The sequence below is a fragment of the Sinocyclocheilus rhinocerous genome, unplaced genomic scaffold (assembly GCF_001515625.1).
Source record: "Sinocyclocheilus rhinocerous isolate Xijiao unplaced genomic scaffold, SAMN03320098_v1.1 scaffold1405, whole genome shotgun sequence".
Classification (NCBI taxonomy): domain Eukaryota; kingdom Metazoa; phylum Chordata; class Actinopteri; order Cypriniformes; family Cyprinidae; genus Sinocyclocheilus; species Sinocyclocheilus rhinocerous.
The window spans coordinates 1,512,967-1,530,584 of record NW_015645543.1 but is presented as its reverse complement, the minus strand read 5'-3'; the positions used below and the strand labels follow the sequence as shown (position 1 = coordinate 1,530,584).

The 17,618-nt window shown below is 35.8% G+C and overlaps 3 protein-coding genes across 3 annotated transcripts in view; all 3 read left to right on the top strand.

The window, feature by feature from the left end:
• Nucleotides 1–640: 640 nt before the first annotated feature.
• On the top strand, nt 641–1,597 carry LOC107706459 (olfactory receptor 8K5-like). Its single transcript, XM_016510170.1, has one exon. The coding sequence runs from the start codon at nt 641–643 to the stop codon at nt 1,595–1,597; it is 957 nt and encodes a 318-aa protein (XP_016365656.1).
• Nucleotides 1,598–5,179: 3,582 nt separating this feature from the next.
• diablob (diablo, IAP-binding mitochondrial protein b) lies at nt 5,180–9,230 on the top strand. Its single transcript, XM_016510169.1, has 6 exons — nt 5,180–5,249; nt 5,609–5,741; nt 7,441–7,566; nt 7,653–7,763; nt 7,920–8,016; nt 8,655–9,230. The coding sequence occupies exons 1-6, from the start codon at nt 5,209–5,211 to the stop codon at nt 8,852–8,854; spliced, it is 708 nt and encodes a 235-aa protein (XP_016365655.1). The 5' UTR covers nt 5,180–5,208; the 3' UTR covers nt 8,855–9,230.
• Nucleotides 9,231–14,360: 5,130 nt separating this feature from the next.
• Nucleotides 14,361–17,618, top strand: part of nectin3b (nectin cell adhesion molecule 3b) — a 45,769-nt gene continuing 42,511 nt past the window's right edge. The window contains exons 1-2 of the mRNA XM_016510261.1: nt 14,361–14,415; nt 14,866–15,090. Coding sequence (XP_016365747.1) covers nt 14,997–15,090 — 94 coding nt within the window. The 5' untranslated portion in view covers nt 14,361–14,415; nt 14,866–14,996. The remainder of the gene's footprint in view (nt 14,416–14,865; nt 15,091–17,618) is intronic.

The following is a 17,618-nucleotide window of genomic DNA, read 5'->3' as shown; positions in this document are numbered from 1 at the left end:
CTAGATGTCACAGTTTAATTTCCTCTTGATGTAGCCTATCCATGTTCATATCATATTACTAAATTCCTATTCTATCCCTTATCTAATACCTGTTCATTTATTTTTATTTTTTGCCCTCAGCTGAGGGGCTAAATGTGGCGAAGATCAAATGCGTTTTTTGTTTTCAGTAGTGATTCGGTAACTAGTGCTGTTGAAAGAACCATCATCATTAAAGCTCAGTGGTAGACAGTTTTTATAAGTAGTCTATTAGTGAAATATGAGGTAAAAATTATAAATATAACAGACAATGACGTAATTGCAATCACATTGCATAGAGTATTTTTTTTTTCAGTCTTTTTTTCTCAAGGAGGAGGAGCCTCCAGCTATTTCTTTGAAACTGGCCTCCAAATAGCAAAGGCCGCCTCTGACTATACGCTATGTTGTCTGACAGCTATTAGTGAAATGCACAACGCACATACACAAATCACCCACTGGGATTCAGTTTAACAGTATTTAAAATGTGATGCTCTGCCATCTGTGCCTTCAACAGCACCTGTGAGGGAAGCGCATGCTGAAGATTTGCAGGACTTTGGAGATTGCAGTATTACTCTATTCAGTGTTCTGTAACAGCATCTTGATCTGATGTCTTATGCTACTGAAGATGTCTAATTTTAATGAATCTAAAACTAACCTCACTCAGACTCTGTTGGTTCTGGATCGAGATGCACCAATGAAGGCGTTTTTGTTTGTGACCCCATGTGTTAGTTTCCTCTATGTCAATGGGGTCATGCTCTTCACTTTGAGGAAAAAGACTGTTTTTCAGGAGGCATCCCGCTATATTCTGTTTGGTCACATGCTTTGGGTCGATACGCTCAATCTCTTTATGAGTGTAGTGTTGTATATATGTGCTGTCAGTAGGATTTTAATTATGAAAAATGTCTGTCTTGTTCTTCTCATTGCTGCACAAGCTCTCTTTCAGGTTTCTATTATAAATCTGGCTTTAATGTCACTGGAGAGGTATGTGGCCATCTGCTTTCCTCTCAGACATGCAGAAATCACCAGTTACAGAATAACTCACATAGCTATCGGTGTTGTTTGGATGATGGGTTTGATTCAGTGTTTGTCTGAGATGATTATTTTCTATGCCATTGATTCTACAAACACAGCAATGCATTTGTTCTGCTCAAGAACTACTCTTTTCCGACTTCAGATCTATAAGAAATTTGATATAGCTTTCACATGCATATTTTTCGTGTCTGTGTGTTTTGTTATTATCTTTACTTATGCCTCTATAGCAGCTGTGGCTAAAACAGCCGCCTGTGATAAAATGTCAGCCAAAAAAGCCAACAAGACTGTTTTGCTGCATCTAATACAACTGGGACTCTGTGCTGCATCTATCTTAGTTGGAGTTATCCAAGAAGCCACTTTTGTTTATACTGACTATATGACTTCATTGAATGTGATGTATTTTTGCTTTTTAATGTTTATCATTTTCCCCAAATGTTTAAGTCCTCTTATATATGGTCTGAGAGACCAGGCTTTCAGCTGTTTATTTAAATACTACTTCACTTTTGGTAAAGGCAAAGTCAAACCATTTGTCATAGAGCAACATGTTTAATAGCAGTGGTTTAAAAATTTGCACTTTGGTACTGAACTGAAATATATTGGATATGTTCCTGACAATGGAGAAAATAATCTGAGATAAAATTCTGTTTAATAAAATGAAAACTGAATCAGACTAAAATAACTAACCTACAAGCATTTTTGACAATCTGTTTGTTCATAGATGTTTTGTAATTGCTCATTTTTGCACATTTTCTGGTCATGTGACATGACAATTGTTACAGCTGTTATTTATACTGTAGTCATTTTATCTGTTTCAAACAGAATTGACATCTAAATGAACTCTGATGTACTGTAAGTAGAGGCCTGTTCATAATTGCTCACTTGTCTGTGAGGAGAGAAATTAAAACCATGAGAGAAACAAAATAAAGTGTTTATGTGGAATGAGATGCTTCTCATTTTGGATTTTGTAATTTGCAGGGTTTTTTTTCTAAATGACTGACAGATTGAAAATGAAAATGAAAATTCTGGCATCTTTTACTCACCCTCATGTCGTTCAAAACCAGTATGACTTTCTTTCTTTTGCAGAACACCAAGAAAATATTTTGAAGACTGTTGGTAACCAAAGAGTTTCAACTTGCAATGTAACCAAAACTGGTTAAGCAACATTGATATCTTTGTTTATGTTCCACAGAAGAAAGAAAGTCATACAGGTTTAGAGCAACATAAGGATGAGTAAAAGATGGCAGAATAGTCAGTTTTGTGGACTATCCCGTTAAGACCCTTGGGTTCAAGGCTGTTGGTTTAACATCTAATTTGACCAGTAGTGCCTTTTTACATTGTCATCAGCACTATACTATGGCATTAAGCACAGGATGAAAACCCCTGGCCTTACTAATGCCACTTCCTGCAGCAACCTAAGCTTCCCCTCCATGGACTGACCAGGCTAAATCCTGTTTAGCTTTCCAAATGCTACTGGTTAATAGCTGCTGGCTGTTACTGACACTCTCCTTAAACCCCAATATGCCAGTGCATGTAATATAACTTCATAAAATGTCCAATATTACATTTTGTATCGGTTTGTGCATTTCTGACAAAGCACTTGTCAAGACACTTTATTTAGCTGAAAAAGCATTTCATTTTAACGTTAAATTCCAATAACGTTAAATTAATCAAATACAAAAAGAATTACAGAAAGATTAATTTACTGAAATCCAATTCCAAATCACAAAATAGACATGAATCTAGTCAACATTTGAAGTGGATCAAAACCTTTCATCAAAGTTGTCCTAAAACCAAAACAATACCCGTTCCTGTCTTAGGACAACTATGCTGAATTTTTTTGATCCACTTCAAATGTTGACTACTGTATTTATATTAGATATTCACAGACTTGCCATGGTCCATAAATGTTATTTTTTAAATGAAATAGATTTAGACAATTTATATATTGATAAAGGATATAATCTATTGTTATACTGGAAATACTCTATAGATTGTGTATCTTTAATGTTTATTGTTATTTCAATAAATGTTTAATGTTTTATTTTTATATGAAATGTATGTAAAACTGCACTTACATAATTTATATGGATTTTAATTCTACATAATGAAATAAAAAATGTATTCATAATTCTGTTTGTGCCATCAACCTTACATTTGTAGCTTATTTTTTTCATATATCATGACTTAACAATACATGAACATTTATTAGAATATATTATTTGTAAAAACAAACAAACAATGCAGAGCTTTGAAGAGTATTTCATAATTGCCAAGTAAGCTTTGAACAGACTTTTAAGTTTTGAAGCTTTGAACAGACTTTTAAGTTCCCTATTTGAAAATGTCAATAATACTGACAAAATGTTTTGATAGGATCTATGATTACAGAAAACATCATGATGACATTCATGAAATGTCATTGCATTTTTAAAATCATTATATCATTTAAATCAAATCATTATATCATCATTATATTTCCCTTCTGTGATTTTTTAGAAAAGGAAGTGCGTCTTTTGTGACTTGAAAGCTCTCGAGTATCAAGACAAACACCCCCACTGGAACTCCCCTTCGCCTCGAAGTTAATTCATTATTATGTTCACTTTTTGTGCTGAAAAATATGTTTGTTTTTACACGATTGTTTGGGAATAGGCATTTCCATAAAGACTGACAGAGATGAGATTATACTAATAGTCCTCAGAGCCTAAATCCTTCACAAACACATTTTTAATAAAGGGTTAATCTTACAAGACTCGCTTCACTTCTTTTCACGATGAATAGAAATGACATATGGATGTGACTCACTTATATTCACTTGAGCTGAATATGGCTGCAGCTGTGGGCATCCAACAGAGTTGTAATTCAGAGCAAGTGAGTCATCAACAGATTCACAAGAAAAAGGCATTTACTTCTTGTAAAAGACTGTATTGTTTGTAAATCAATTTGATAACTCCTGGAACTCAATACACGCATCCATGTCTTCCTTTAGGGTTGTTATCGTTAACTAAAACTGAAATTAAAACCATAAAAAATTTATGAATTACTTGAACTAAAATAAACATTAAATAAATATAAATAAAATATATATAAAAAATGTTTAACTCATTTTAATGTCAGCCATTTGCCAAGACAAATTTAAATAAATAAATACATAAATAAAAGGGGTGGGGGTGAGGGATACAGAAAAGTTGCTGAAACTAACTAAAATTAATTATTAACAATAACTAGTATCTAATAATAGGCCTAATAGATAGGCCTACTAAAATAATAATCTATCTTTGGTTTATTTTTTAGGCCTAAATCATAAAACTGCATGTAGAAACTACTTGATTCAGAAAGAGAAAATAGAGAAATAATATAGACCTATTGTCATGTTGCAATGTAATTCAGGTCATATATGAGAGGGGTGCTAAGGTTAAACCAAAAACACATTGCAGTTCCTGTAAAACTGGATCCAAGCTTTGGATTAATTGTCATGGCACTGCTGAAAGAATAAGTGTACTTGCAGACCTGGTTGTGGCAGTTATGGCAGTGCAAGGACTGGTTGTGGCAGTTATGGCAGTAGGCCTTTTGACTGCAGAGAAAATAAAACTGCATATATGAACAAAAAGAGGCTTACAGATCATTAACAAAATTCAATGCTGTGTAACACTAAAAATGCTGGGTTGTTTTAACATTTTTTATTGTTTTTGTTGTTTTGTGTAAAAATTTTACCCAACAGCTGGGTTAGTCCATATTTGACCCAAACTTGGGTTGAAACAACCTAACATTTTAATTGGATCTTGTAATGGTGGTGTAGAAAAAAAACAAAAAGTTTAGGCTACCATTAGTTTCTTTTGACAAAACCTTTAATAACCACAGACTAAAATAAAATTTGTATAAAAAAGAGTAGGCCTCTTAAGGTTATCTCAGTATAATTTAGGCAGTATCATCATAATCAATCATAATAATAATAATAATAATAATCATAATAATAATAATAATAATTATTATTATTATTATAGCCTACTGCCTAGTAGTAGTAGTAGTAGTAGTGTAATTCGCTATGTTTTCAATCTTCTTAAATATTCATAAGTCTCATTATTATTAAACAGGATCTGAGGGTGCAATTCTCCGTCAACACCGATAGAGGGAGAATTTCATTTCTTATTCTTAATCTTAACAAGTATGGCGGCGTACAGAAGGAAACTGTTTGCTGTTGGATTGAGGTTGTGTATAATATTTTTAAGTGTCTCATTCTTCAATATTTACTTAATTTCATGAAACCTGATTGTAGTGTATTTGTGGTTTCTGTACCGTCATGAATAACGGAACAATAGCTGCGTTACATAAACATGTCTGTAGATTCGCTCAGATGCTTTGACAGCTGTAGTACATTGCTTCCTAACTTTCTTATTTTAGTTTTATTATGACTTTCTTATTTTAGTTTTGTAGCTTACTTTCCGTTTTATTTTAGCCTCATGTGTTTAAACCGTCGTGTATATGAAGTGTTGTCCTTGAACTGAGTGACTGAATCATACATCTTATTCCTGACATGAGCTTTGTCATTATGTTTTGTGTACGTTAGCTGTGCAGCTTCCCTGATGAGCAGAAGCTCCTGTCAGAGCAGCCGCAGACTGGCAGTGCTGCCCACACTCCTCAGGAAGAACTGGATGAGCTTGAGTGTCACAGGTGCTCTGTGTGCTGTTCCTTTCATCCAGGTCTGTGCCATGATACTGTGGTTGGAATATAGACTGTTTGATTGTAATAGCTGCTAATATTTAGTACACAAGTGCAGAGTTCAAAAGATAGGCTAGCATCATTCCTGAATTGCTATATTCTTCACATATAATTCACTGTAGTTTTAGAAGACTCGTACATTTATTGGAAGAAATAGTCCTTCAGTTAACTGAGTTTATTTTTTATTATTATTATCATTTATTTACACTTTAAATCATTTAAACGTAATACATTTTATTTCTAATTGTATCTTGAAGTTAAACTGTTGAAATTTCAGGTTTGACATCTTCAACCTTTGTGCTGTACTGAAAGACCTAATTTAGTATATTCCCGGTCAAAAAATTACCTTTTAAAAATTGCTTGTATATCTCACATTATGCTTTACTATCACCAAATCTTGGATTCTATCTTTTTGTCAACTTGTTTTCTTTTAATTTAGCATAGGTTTTGTGTTTCTTTTTGGAATTGATTGTTTGTAGGCCTCACTGATCTGAGATTATGCACCCTTAGTTTTTAAGTGAAACAGATGTATTTTTTGTGGATAATATTGGTGGATAATATGTTTACTCATAAACTGAGGCACTTAAGCTCAGATGAGGCCTGCAAACAATTAATTCTAAAAAGAAATGCAAAACCTGTGCTAATTGAAAACTTTATATTTACTTTATTAACTTTAAAGAAGATTGAATTCTTTATTTGAAAGTGAAAGTGAAAGTGACGTGACATGTGGCCAAGTATGGTGACCCATACTCGGAATTAGTGCTCTGCATTTATCCCATCCAAAGTGCACACACACAGCAGTGAACACACACCCGGAGCAGTGGGCAGCCATTTTTTGCTGCGGCGCCCGGGGAGCAGTTGGGGGTTCGGTGCCTTGCTCAAGGGCACCTCAGTCATGGTATTAAAGGTGGGAGAGAGCGCTGTACATTCACTCCCCCCACCTACAATCCCTGCCGGTACAAGACTCAAACCCGCAACCTTTTTGGGTTACGAGTCCGACTCTCTAACCATTAGGCCACGACTTCCCCGGTAATAAAGTAGCATATCGAGAAATTTATAAGCAATTTTTTTGCTTCCTTGGGGCGAGGGGGTGGGGGGGGGAGATCACCCCAAAAAATACAAAAATTATCAAAAAAAGAATAATTGGGAAAGCTGTTACAACATGTGTGTGCAAAGTCAGTAAATTGTAGTCCATTGCTATAACTTTAACTAGCATTTTTGGATTAAAGAAAATTATCTCTGGGTAAAAATGACCAGAACACAACATGAGGGTTAACATGGAGATTCAGCCTGCGTATTATTTGTGCAGATTTTGTGTGCAACGATGGGAGCATTAATGGGAGATAGTGTGCGCAAATATCAGAGAAAATGTAAAGCATTTCAATAAAACAGCATGAAACATCTACATTATACAACTTTAGTCAAGTACATCCGTGTAGGACCTCAATTTATTAATAGTGGCCTACCAAAGCTTGGCTCATGTATATTAATCAAATAGCTTGATTGAACGGCCTATGATGATGACCTAGTAATGTCAACTTGAGTTAATTAATATTTGTGAGTTCAGTCTGCTACATAGTGATGTTACAATCCAGCATGTAAAACTTCTTTAGTGTTAATTTCCACTAAATTGTTATCTGACAAACCTCTTAACCACTCTTTCCTCTTTGTCTTGTTTAGAAACCAGAACATTTGACCCATGAAGATCTGGTGCGGAGAGCATCATCTCTTGTCACAGACAGTGCTAATACTTACCTCTCACAAACTACTTTAGCACTGCTTGATTCCTTCTCGGGTTATATTAAGGTAATCAAAACTATAATAGTTGTTTTCATTTTCATGATTAAAAAAAAAAAATTCGCAAAAACATCCAGCATACTTATCTTCTCTAGGCTATAAACAGTCTTGTGACAATACACAAGCGCTATGTGGCTTCCATCAGCAAACTCACTTCTGAAGAGGAGGATGCAATCTGGCAGGTCATTCTTAGGCAGCGTCAGGAGGTAATGACTTGAAAAATACAGTGAGTTATTGTTCACAAGCTTTCAAATTAGAAGTATAATTTGCTGTATTTAGTGGTAGTTGTGTTTTTGTGACACTGTGGTTATATACCTTCTTTTTAATTAAATTGATTGCAAAGTTGTTTTTAATTTAATTAGGTAATTGACAGGAGAAATGATTGCAAACGATTTGAATCCTGCTGGATGACTGCCATCAATCTCTCAAAGCTGGCAGCCGAGGCGGCTTTCAATGCAGGTAGCTTTCATTTTTTTTGGAACAGGCATTTAAGGCTTTTAGGTTAACCCTTTTTTTATGAACGTCGAAGATTTTTGGTTTATATATATAATAAAAATTATTATATTATTTTATTTTATTTTATAAATGCTATTTATAAGTAAGTTTTTTTTAAAGAAGTCTCATATTTATTTGATTAAAATATTATAATCTATAAAATATTATATTATAATAATTAAAAATAATTTATCTTTTTAAATGTATGTTGGAGTGTGATGTGTGATGGGAAGGCTACATTTTCAGCAGACATTACTCCAGTCTACTCCTGTCACATGATCCTTTAGATTAGAATCTAGTATACTGATTTTTTAATTTATTTTTTTATTGTCACCACAGGGCATGTCAACAAAAAGTTTTCTTGTCAGTTATTATAGAGCCATAATGCACATGAATTTGCATCATATTACTTTGAAATAAGTATGATTTAGGCCCTGTCCCAAATCGCACCCTAAACCCTTGCGGTCTTCCTCTGAGTCCGCACTTTCGTGACAGTGTATAGATCTGTTGAAATTTGGCACCTGCTTCCACTTGGTGGTCATTTGTTTTATTGCACTTTTAGCCATATGTAGAAATAGCTTAACCATGCTTGTCCTTTCCAGGGGCTGACCAAGCTTCTGTGACAGCACAGAACAGTCTACAGCTCACACAGTCCCAGGTGGAACATGTTCAACAGCAGATGCTGGAAGCTGAGAGACAGCTCAAAGACTCAAAAGCTGAGGACAGTGAGAGGCTTCAAAATGCTCTCAGCACTGCAATGGAGGATGAAGACGTCCCAGATGCATATCTACGAGAGGACTAGTCACATCAAGACAGCTTTAAAGTATCTTAAGCACTCTGATACAACAACCTGTACTACTACTGAAGCACAGAATTGTATTTCTGTTTGATTAATAGGACAAATCCTGTGAGAATTGATGTAAATGAAGCATAAGTATTAAATACAAAACTACGAGGGCAGGAAAAAGGGATAAATACTTTCTAGATCAAGGGCTTCACATTTGTTTGTAATTGATAAATGTAATTACAATTTAATGAAATAGATTTAAATTTAAACCAGTTTTGCATTATTTTAAAAACAGCTGTTTCATTAATCAAAATCTCCTTTTTTACTGTGTTGACAATATGTGTGAGTTATGATTACAGACAGATGCTGCCTTTGTGATTAAATAAACTGTGAAAAATATTTGTTTTGATTCTCTATTTACTTTACATTTATTTTGTTTTCATGACATAAATGATTAAAAAATTTGATGTAAAAAAATCAATCATTTTATTTCAAACTATTTCCTCTTCATTTTCAGCCTGTTTTTCTCAGTCATCCATGATAAAGAATCTACATCAGTATATTACACACTAATACGTTTTTAAAACAATCTATTAAAATGCGATTTGTGAAGACCTCCCTTACCTCCCTAGACCTATATTTGCAGTATCACTAAAATATATTCACGTCTCTCTCCTGTTTGTCTCCTTAAATTTTTCTTGCCATTCTCAGCAACAGTAATGAATCTCCTATCAGACTGGTTTTTCAGAGCCAGCCTTCCAAAGACTCTCATCTATCTCCTCTAATCGCCACCTGTTGTTTCCTGTGTGTGTGGGCTGAAGGGCTTATTAGCAGCGTATCCATCATGTCAGTAGAGATGTTGTCTGCCTTTGTGGCATTCAGAGTTTTCTATTTTCACTTATCACTTTTCAGTCAACTCTTCAGAGCCAAGGTCATATGTCATTCCTTCATCCTTTCAGATTTGAATCTAATCAGATTTATTTATTGTTTGATTCATGGCTTGTAGGTTAATGATGATGTCTGGATTTAGCAGAAAATGGATTAAAAAAAACACCTTGACTGATGATTGAACAACCACAAGGTGGCGATATAAGACAAATAATAGTTGGCGTAGAAATAACACTTCTGTAGCGTTATGTTTGTTTATGTACCTTGTGTTTGTTTCATTGACCATTCATTGATTTATTCAATTGAAAATTGATGTAGAGACAACTTGATTTAAAAATCTATTAAAGAACTTTGAGAAACTAATTTTCCTAATATCTCATTTATTTTAATACAATTCATTCTGCTATTAGGCCTAATTTACAAACGATGTGGTTTTTAGTTTAGAGCTACAATTTCAAACGATGCTTAGAAAATTTTATGAAATGCACAACTAAATAAGTATATTTCATATTGACACTTTTTAACCTTCTATTAAAATGTTATTTGTGAGGACTTCCCTTCTAGACTTTACAATATCATTTTTAATATCAATAAAGTATATTTAAAATGGTAGAAAATGTCGGCTACAACTAGATTAGATATGATTGAATAGATGATGATGAATACATTACAAACTTTCTGCATTTGCATATTATTGCTCTTTTGTTGGTTTTGATAGCTTCTATTGTCCTCATTTGTAAGTAGCTTTGGATTAAAAGTGTCTGCTAAGTGACAAAATGTAAATGTAATTGTAAAAGCATTTTTTTAAAATAATTATGTTTATTTAGCTATTGCTGGTTCCTAGCGAATCCTGGTTCCAGTATCAAAAACAATGTGGTATTTCTAGTGTATTCTTTACCAAACATTGGTCAAAATGACATGAAGACAATAGAAGAGTCAAAAACAAGTCATCATTCCGGAAACTCTGACATCTTCATGGGAAACAGCTTGCTAAATGGACAAAGTAAACTCTGCCACGGTTTATATAACTTGGTTTGGTTTTATCCTATCACTGACTGCCCTCTGCGACCATTGTGATGGAAATTCATCTAGGACTACATGGATTTGGACACTGGATCCCACTTCAGAACTTCACTAACATCCCAGAGTTGACTGAACACTGAAGTAATTTGGGGTTTCCCGGACTAATCAAAGGAAAGCCCATAGTCGGCCCTGACAGCAAACAGTTCGTTTTTGATCTTGCACTCTGTATTTATAAAGCAAAAGACTTGTTTATTGAATCCAAAATAAAAGAATGAGAATAAAAAGAACGCTTCACATTGAGTGATGGGGTTGAACACAAAAATGAGACTGAGAGCACGAATGCATAAACAGCTCTTCCATCCTTCCAGCCGGCATCAGACACCCTTCATTCCCTGCAACTCGAGTGCTGGTTACTGGCATGCTATATGATGAAATTAGACACATGATTTATTTTCCAAGAGGGGCTGTTCTATGTTACTTGTCTAGGAAATGTTAAAAACTGCAGCTTTATGAAATACTGTAGTGTATTTACTTGAATAAACTATAGTGTGCTGTGCACGGAGGGAGTTAAGTCAGGACGTGTTGGTACAAAAGAGAGTGCACCAAACCTCCTCTTTTAAGGGTCCTTGAGGACTCATGCAACATTCCTGGAGCAGGCAACACCCTCGGTGCACTTCCCGGTTTTACAAAATGCAAGGGTGAAAAATAGCGTTTTCAGGAGGTAAAATATACTAAACATTAAAGTGTTTAGATTGAGGAAAATCTTTTAGGCACGTAATGCTTGATAAATTACAAAAACACTTTGCAGAGTTTGAAACGACAGGTTCGAGCAATTGCATTTCATGTCCATTTGTTCTGGTTCCAAGACAACCTCTGGAGCAAGATGAGGACTAAATCAACTGCACTATCACTCGAGTTCAGGATACATTACCATTTGAATGTTACCATAGCATCACACTATTAGAGACACAAAACCTCTTTGAGGAACCTTGCCCAGTGACTAATTTAAAGGGTTTTGTTGCTATCTAATGAAAATATTTGTAAATTAGACATATATTTTTCAAATTAGGGCTTTTTCATGACATTAATGTAATGATTTGATTCATAGAAAGACTAAAGGTCAAAGGTCATAACTGGTGTTTCAAATACAAACCAAATATTTCTAAATTAGATAAAATGTTGGCTATTTTTCTGTTTCTCTGATGTTCAAAGCAGTCATAAAGCACAACATAAAAACTAAATTACAGATAAATCTGCAAAAAATGACTGTAGTTTAATACATTTTATATATATATAGCATTTGACCCTGGACCACAAAAGCAGTCATAAGTCGCACGGGTTTATTTGTAGCAATAGCCAAAAATCATTAGGATATTAAGTAAAGATCATGTTCCATGAAGATATCTTGTAAATTTCCTACCATAAATATATTAAAACTTAATTTGTGATTAGTAGCATGCATTGTTAAGGGTATCATTTGGACCCTCATTTGCACCCTCAGATTCCAGATTTTCAAATAGTTGTATCTCGGCCTAATATTGTCCTATCCTAACAAACTTATTTATTCAGCTTTCAGATAATGTATAAATCTCAATTTCAGAAAATTTATATGTATATATATATATATATATATGTCAGTCACCCAGTGAGTAAGTCCTTGAATTTTTTAATCACTTGGAGTAGCTCATAAATAGTCCCTCTCTCACTGCCAGGTGAGAACGTGTGCCCAGTTTTCCTTCACTTTTTTCCACCTTTTCCAAATTAACAAATGGTGAAAGTGAGTTAGCAGGAAAATTGGCTTTTAGATTAATTCCAGTCCAAACAGTAAGGTGAAACACTGGCACACATTACAGCAGTTGAAGAAAACATCGAATAAAGATGTTCATAAATTTCCGGAGTCTCCCCCAGAACATTATTTTCCAATAGGCATCCCTCACATTGAAAACCTAAACTCGCCTGCGTCTAACGACCAGAAAGAGAGAGAATTTATTGCTCGGTTCATGGATTGTCTTAGAAAAAACCCGAGTCAACAAACAACAAAAAAGGGATTCAGGGTTTAGCGGGAGGAACGATGATGATGGGCCAGAGTCTTTGTAAACCAAACCTTTTGGGTGCAGATGGACAAAACCTCTGCTGAATGGATGGAGTCTCTCTGTGAGATTGTTGACGAGGAGATGTTCGGTTCATTTATGCTGCTGAAAGAAACAGATCCTGAAGGAATGAGACGCAATGCTCTCTTCCGAGGGGTGGTGGGAGAGTCTGGGGATCGCTGTCTTTGATGTGCTGTTTTCATGGAGGAGATATCAGAAACAGAGTGAGCTGACTTTGTTGATGGTGCATTGCGACTCATGGGAAATAGTTTAGACAACTTCATAAAGGCCAAATCTACTTTAAAGATACTCCCTTTTATTTTTGTTTTCAGTTATCAACCTCTTTTTTTGAGACTTTTTCTTGCACGTTGTCATCAACAATGCCCTGGAGATAAAATATTAATTTCTCTGTCCAATAAATCAAAGTAACAGTAGGGGGGAACAGGGTAGCGTATAGCCTCACTTCTTTCTTTGCTTTCTAGCTCCTACCATCCAGATAAATGAGTGAGCAAAAGCTTATCCTGGTTGGATTGAGACAGGACAGAAAGTCAACAAATTGCTGATCCGGCATAAATGGGGTGGAGCTATTAGCTGCCCAGTGCTTTTGTTGTTCGGTAGGATTAGTGTGTTAATTTCTATATGTCCCAATTAGACTCAGACCAAGAGGTAAAGGCAATGGGGTGAGGGGTTTTCTTGTGGCTTTGAGGCAAGTAGCACAGATTGGACTCTAGATGAAATCTTAAAAAGGGGGCTGAGTGGATTAGCAGGGGGTACAGGGGGATTAAGTCTGATGCTAACAGAAAATTAGTGCCCATTTGTGGGACTGGACCAACAAGTGGGACAATTTACGACGACAATCCCTCCACTAAGTAACAGAAGTGTTAAATAGAAACTCAGCTTTTCTTTTAATTCTTTTGTTCCTTTACTTCACAAATTTGGCGGGAATGTTGCCATTTATTGTTGCTATATAACATTATGTGCTCATTGGTACAATTGGCATTACATTTTGAATGCTTTTGAATATGTTATATTTGATGTGAACTGAATTCTGAATTCAGCCAAAGGCTTTTGCAGTATATGAGGAAATTTGTATAGTAAAATTATGACCAGTCAGGAGTCTGCAGCTATTACCCGAGGTTAACGGTAGCCATCTGTCGCGAAACTTAAAGATGCAAAAAAGCGATTTCTGAGAAAATATGTTAATTTTTAAAATCACCAAAACAAACAGGCCCCTATAAAAGGAACACACCCCAATCTTAATAGCCCCGCCCCCAAATTCACAAACTTGCTTTGCAACACAGGCACCTCCCCCATCATGAGTGGACACGCCCCTGAATGCTGATTGGCTATAAGTGTGTTTTGGCGCTGGATCCAATCCACTTACAACAGCGTTTCTCAGAAATGGAAGTAGCGACAGATATTTTCTTCATTATTATATACTATAATATATGATTATACGATATGTTACTATCAAAAATTATTATTGAAAAAAAAATTGTGTAGTCTATGAACTTTGTTTTATGCATTGGTTGTTGATCGGATTTTTAAATGTGGGCGTTGCACCCAAAATTGAAGGTAGGTAAAAGTCAGATTGTTGGCTGCGAAATTTTTACAACAATAACATAAATTTACAGGGGTGAATTTTCATTTCATGCGGACTCTAGCTATTCACGGGCTTGCATGCATTTTCCTCCCGATTAAACAGAAGGTGGCGCTATAACAGTGAAAAAATGCATGTGAAACTGCATGCATGCAATGCTTTGTAACATACAACAAATATAATCATAATGTACACGAATTTGTGTTAACAAATATCGGTAAAACAAAAAAGAAATATCTTCTTGCAGACTCCGATAAATTGCTACTTTCAACTAGGCTAGGCTATATTTGATTTTATTAATAATTTGTATCTGTATATATAAATAAACTTGATGATCTATATAAGTATATAACTTGATGATCAGCCAGCTAATTTTGTCCGTTATCTTGTTTTGCAAATAATGATCTGCATGGACTGCGCTTCAGGTGAGACTACACACCCCCATAACGGAAAGGCGGAGTGGTACGGTCCAGACGCAGCCTTGTCCCTATGGAGTTGTTGCTGAGGAGCTTTCAGAGTTTCGGAGAACGAGAGAAGCGGGAGCGCGAGCGGTGATATGGCGCTGACAATGACTGCCCATTATCTCAGGAATAACCCGATCCACCCGGGACTGAATGTTAGAGTCCTGCTCATGCTGTCATTTATGTCAGGTAGGTTTGATCGTGCCTTATTTGCTGTGTCGTGCGCGCGCAAGCCCTTGGCAAACTTTGGGGGAATCCAGCGGTCTGTTGGAAAGTATTGAGCGCGTGAACATGACGCCGTCCAGGCTCGCGGACAGTCCTTTAAAACGTCACCGTGCAACGTCGTTTGTGCCACAAAAAGTTTCTAAAACTTAGGTTTAGCCGATTTCATTATGGATACCTTACAAATATTTCCTCTAGAACCCAAATCTAGCCATCTTAATTGTACCAAGTCCGCTATTTTCCCTCAAACTACGCTGATTGTGTGAACGCAGGAATCTCGCACGAGGACTGAGATTCAGCTGCCATGGAAACATCCTAGCAGAAACTGAAAAACAAACAGTCGGTTTTTTATATATATAAATAAATAAACATTTATTTCTAACCTCACGTCTTTAAAGAATAGTCGGATACTCGAAGTAACCCCTTGACATTTATGTTGGCAGTGGAATGCTAGTCATTGTTTGCCAGCTCGTAATCCACGCCAAATGTTGCGCTCTTTGTTTGTTTGTTTTTTTTAAGCGTGATCGTAGCAGAAAAATAGAGCTTGTTTTTATTTGCTTCGTTTGTTGACTGAAAGTTAATCTGAAAATGGACTGAACTAGAAGTTTGTGAGCCAGATTAGCAATTCACAGTTTCTGGTAACTTCATCACAAGTATTTTATGTAACTTTAAGTGACCCAAGTTTGACATTTGCATTGTTAGGCGCTTATTTGATTTTGCATTTTGCTTGCTAACGCATCTCTGTTAAAATAAATAAATAAATAAAATAAAACAAATTCAATGTAAGCTTGCTACCTGGTTTCCAGCTGGTCTAAGGCGGTTTTCAGCTGGTCATACCTGCAACCTTGCAGTTAATTTTAAACAAGATTTTCCTACAGGCACGATTCTCGTTGACAGTCAAACTCATTCTGTCCCTGACTGTCCGGGTGTCTGCGAGCACACCTGTCACGACCGCAGTTGCCTTCTTTTAGCAACGGGCTTCAGCTGTGTATCATTTTGCAGCTGTAGGGGACACATGCAGGCAGAGGTCAGACCACAACACCGCACTCCGGCTCGTGCACAGTGGGCGGTATCCATAGTGACCGGTTTGTCTACGCGAGATGGCGTCCTCACGCCCCATCGATCACTCACTCACAGCAAATTCCGTCGTTCTCCAGTGTTTATCGGGCCTTGGGCATTAAAACAATTGTCGTTTTTGTCTCTGACATGTAGGTCAATCTTACAGTAAACGTTTGGACCGAGATGGAATGTTTTAAAGCTTTACTTTGTAACTTTGTCTTTCATTTGCATTTTTATTGGGCTAGGAGCAAAGGTTGGGACTTATTCTTAGTATTTTGTGGCTTATAAACATCCTGTTCTTTTTAAAGGGATACTTCACCCAAAAATGAAAATTATGTCATTAGTTACTCATTCTCATGTCGTTTCAATCCCACAAGACCTTTGTTCATCTTCTGAACACAGATTAAGATATTTTTGATGAAATCCGAGAGCTTTCTGACCCTGCATAGACAGCAATGTAAGTAACACGTTCAAGGCCCAGAAAGGTAGTAAGGACATCATTAAAATAGTCCACGAGACATCAGTGGTTCAACCGTAATTTTACAAAGCTACGAGAATACTTTTTGTGCACAAAGATAACAAAAATAGTGACTTTTTTTTTACGATTTCTTCTCTCCCGAGACGGTCTTCAACCATTATCGTTAATACCACGACCTTGTTTACGAGCAGAGGAATGCAATGCGCATACGTCGTTGTACTCTCATCCCGCCTTCCCTCACTCCCGGTCTTTCTCTACCTCTCTCTCTCAAACTGCTCTTCGCTCCATCTCATTCATGTCGTCTTAATTGCTTTTCTCTCTCTGTCTCTGTCACCGTGTTCCATTTTTATCCCTGAATCAAATTGGTTGGTTAATAACTTGGACTTCACATTTTCTCCCAGGCCTTTTTCTTTGTTAAAGGCAGATTTTCTCCACGCGTCGTGTTATTTCAGTCGAGTGATAGAAGTATCTAGACTTTTTGTATAGATATCATGGTACTTTCTATGAATAGGGTTTACTTAGGTGTTCTGTTACTGAGCTTGAGGTACAAATTCCATGTTTTTGTTGAAGACTGTTGAGTTTCCTAAAGTATTATCTAACATAAGATCAACAAGTATGAATGGTAAGTAGTTTTAAATGTATCAAATGTCAGTAGCGAGTCTGTGTTTGTGACCTTTCTGTACTTATTTAACAATTAAAATAGTGCAGCAGTGTCATAATTTTGATATGTTAAATTGCTATTTAATTAATTGAAGTAAAACTATTTTAATCTAATATTTACAAGGTGGTCCTTTTGAGACCACCAGAGACGTCTGGAGAATTCCAGCATAATCACTAGAGAGAAGTCTAGTTTCCAAAAAAAATAAAAAATCTATTCTGCCTGAGCACTTGATTTGAGTAATAGTTTGTGTTATCACATGCTACAAGCTACACTTTAACAACCAATAATACAAATTCA

Excerpts from the sequence above, each read along its gene's own strand:
- LOC107706459 (XM_016510170.1), top strand. The coding sequence starts at position 641 with ATGTCTAATTTTAATGAATCTAAAACTAACCTCACTCAGACTCTGTTG.
- diablob (XM_016510169.1), top strand. The coding sequence starts at position 5,209 with ATGGCGGCGTACAGAAGGAAACTGTTTGCTGTTGGATTGAG. Across the intron at positions 5,250-5,608 it reads CTGTTTGCTGTTGGATTGAG|CTGTGCAGCTTCCCTGATGA; the intron begins GTTGTGTATAAT and ends TGTGTACGTTAG. Across the intron at positions 7,764-7,919 it reads TTCTTAGGCAGCGTCAGGAG|GTAATTGACAGGAGAAATGA; the intron begins GTAATGACTTGA and ends TAATTTAATTAG.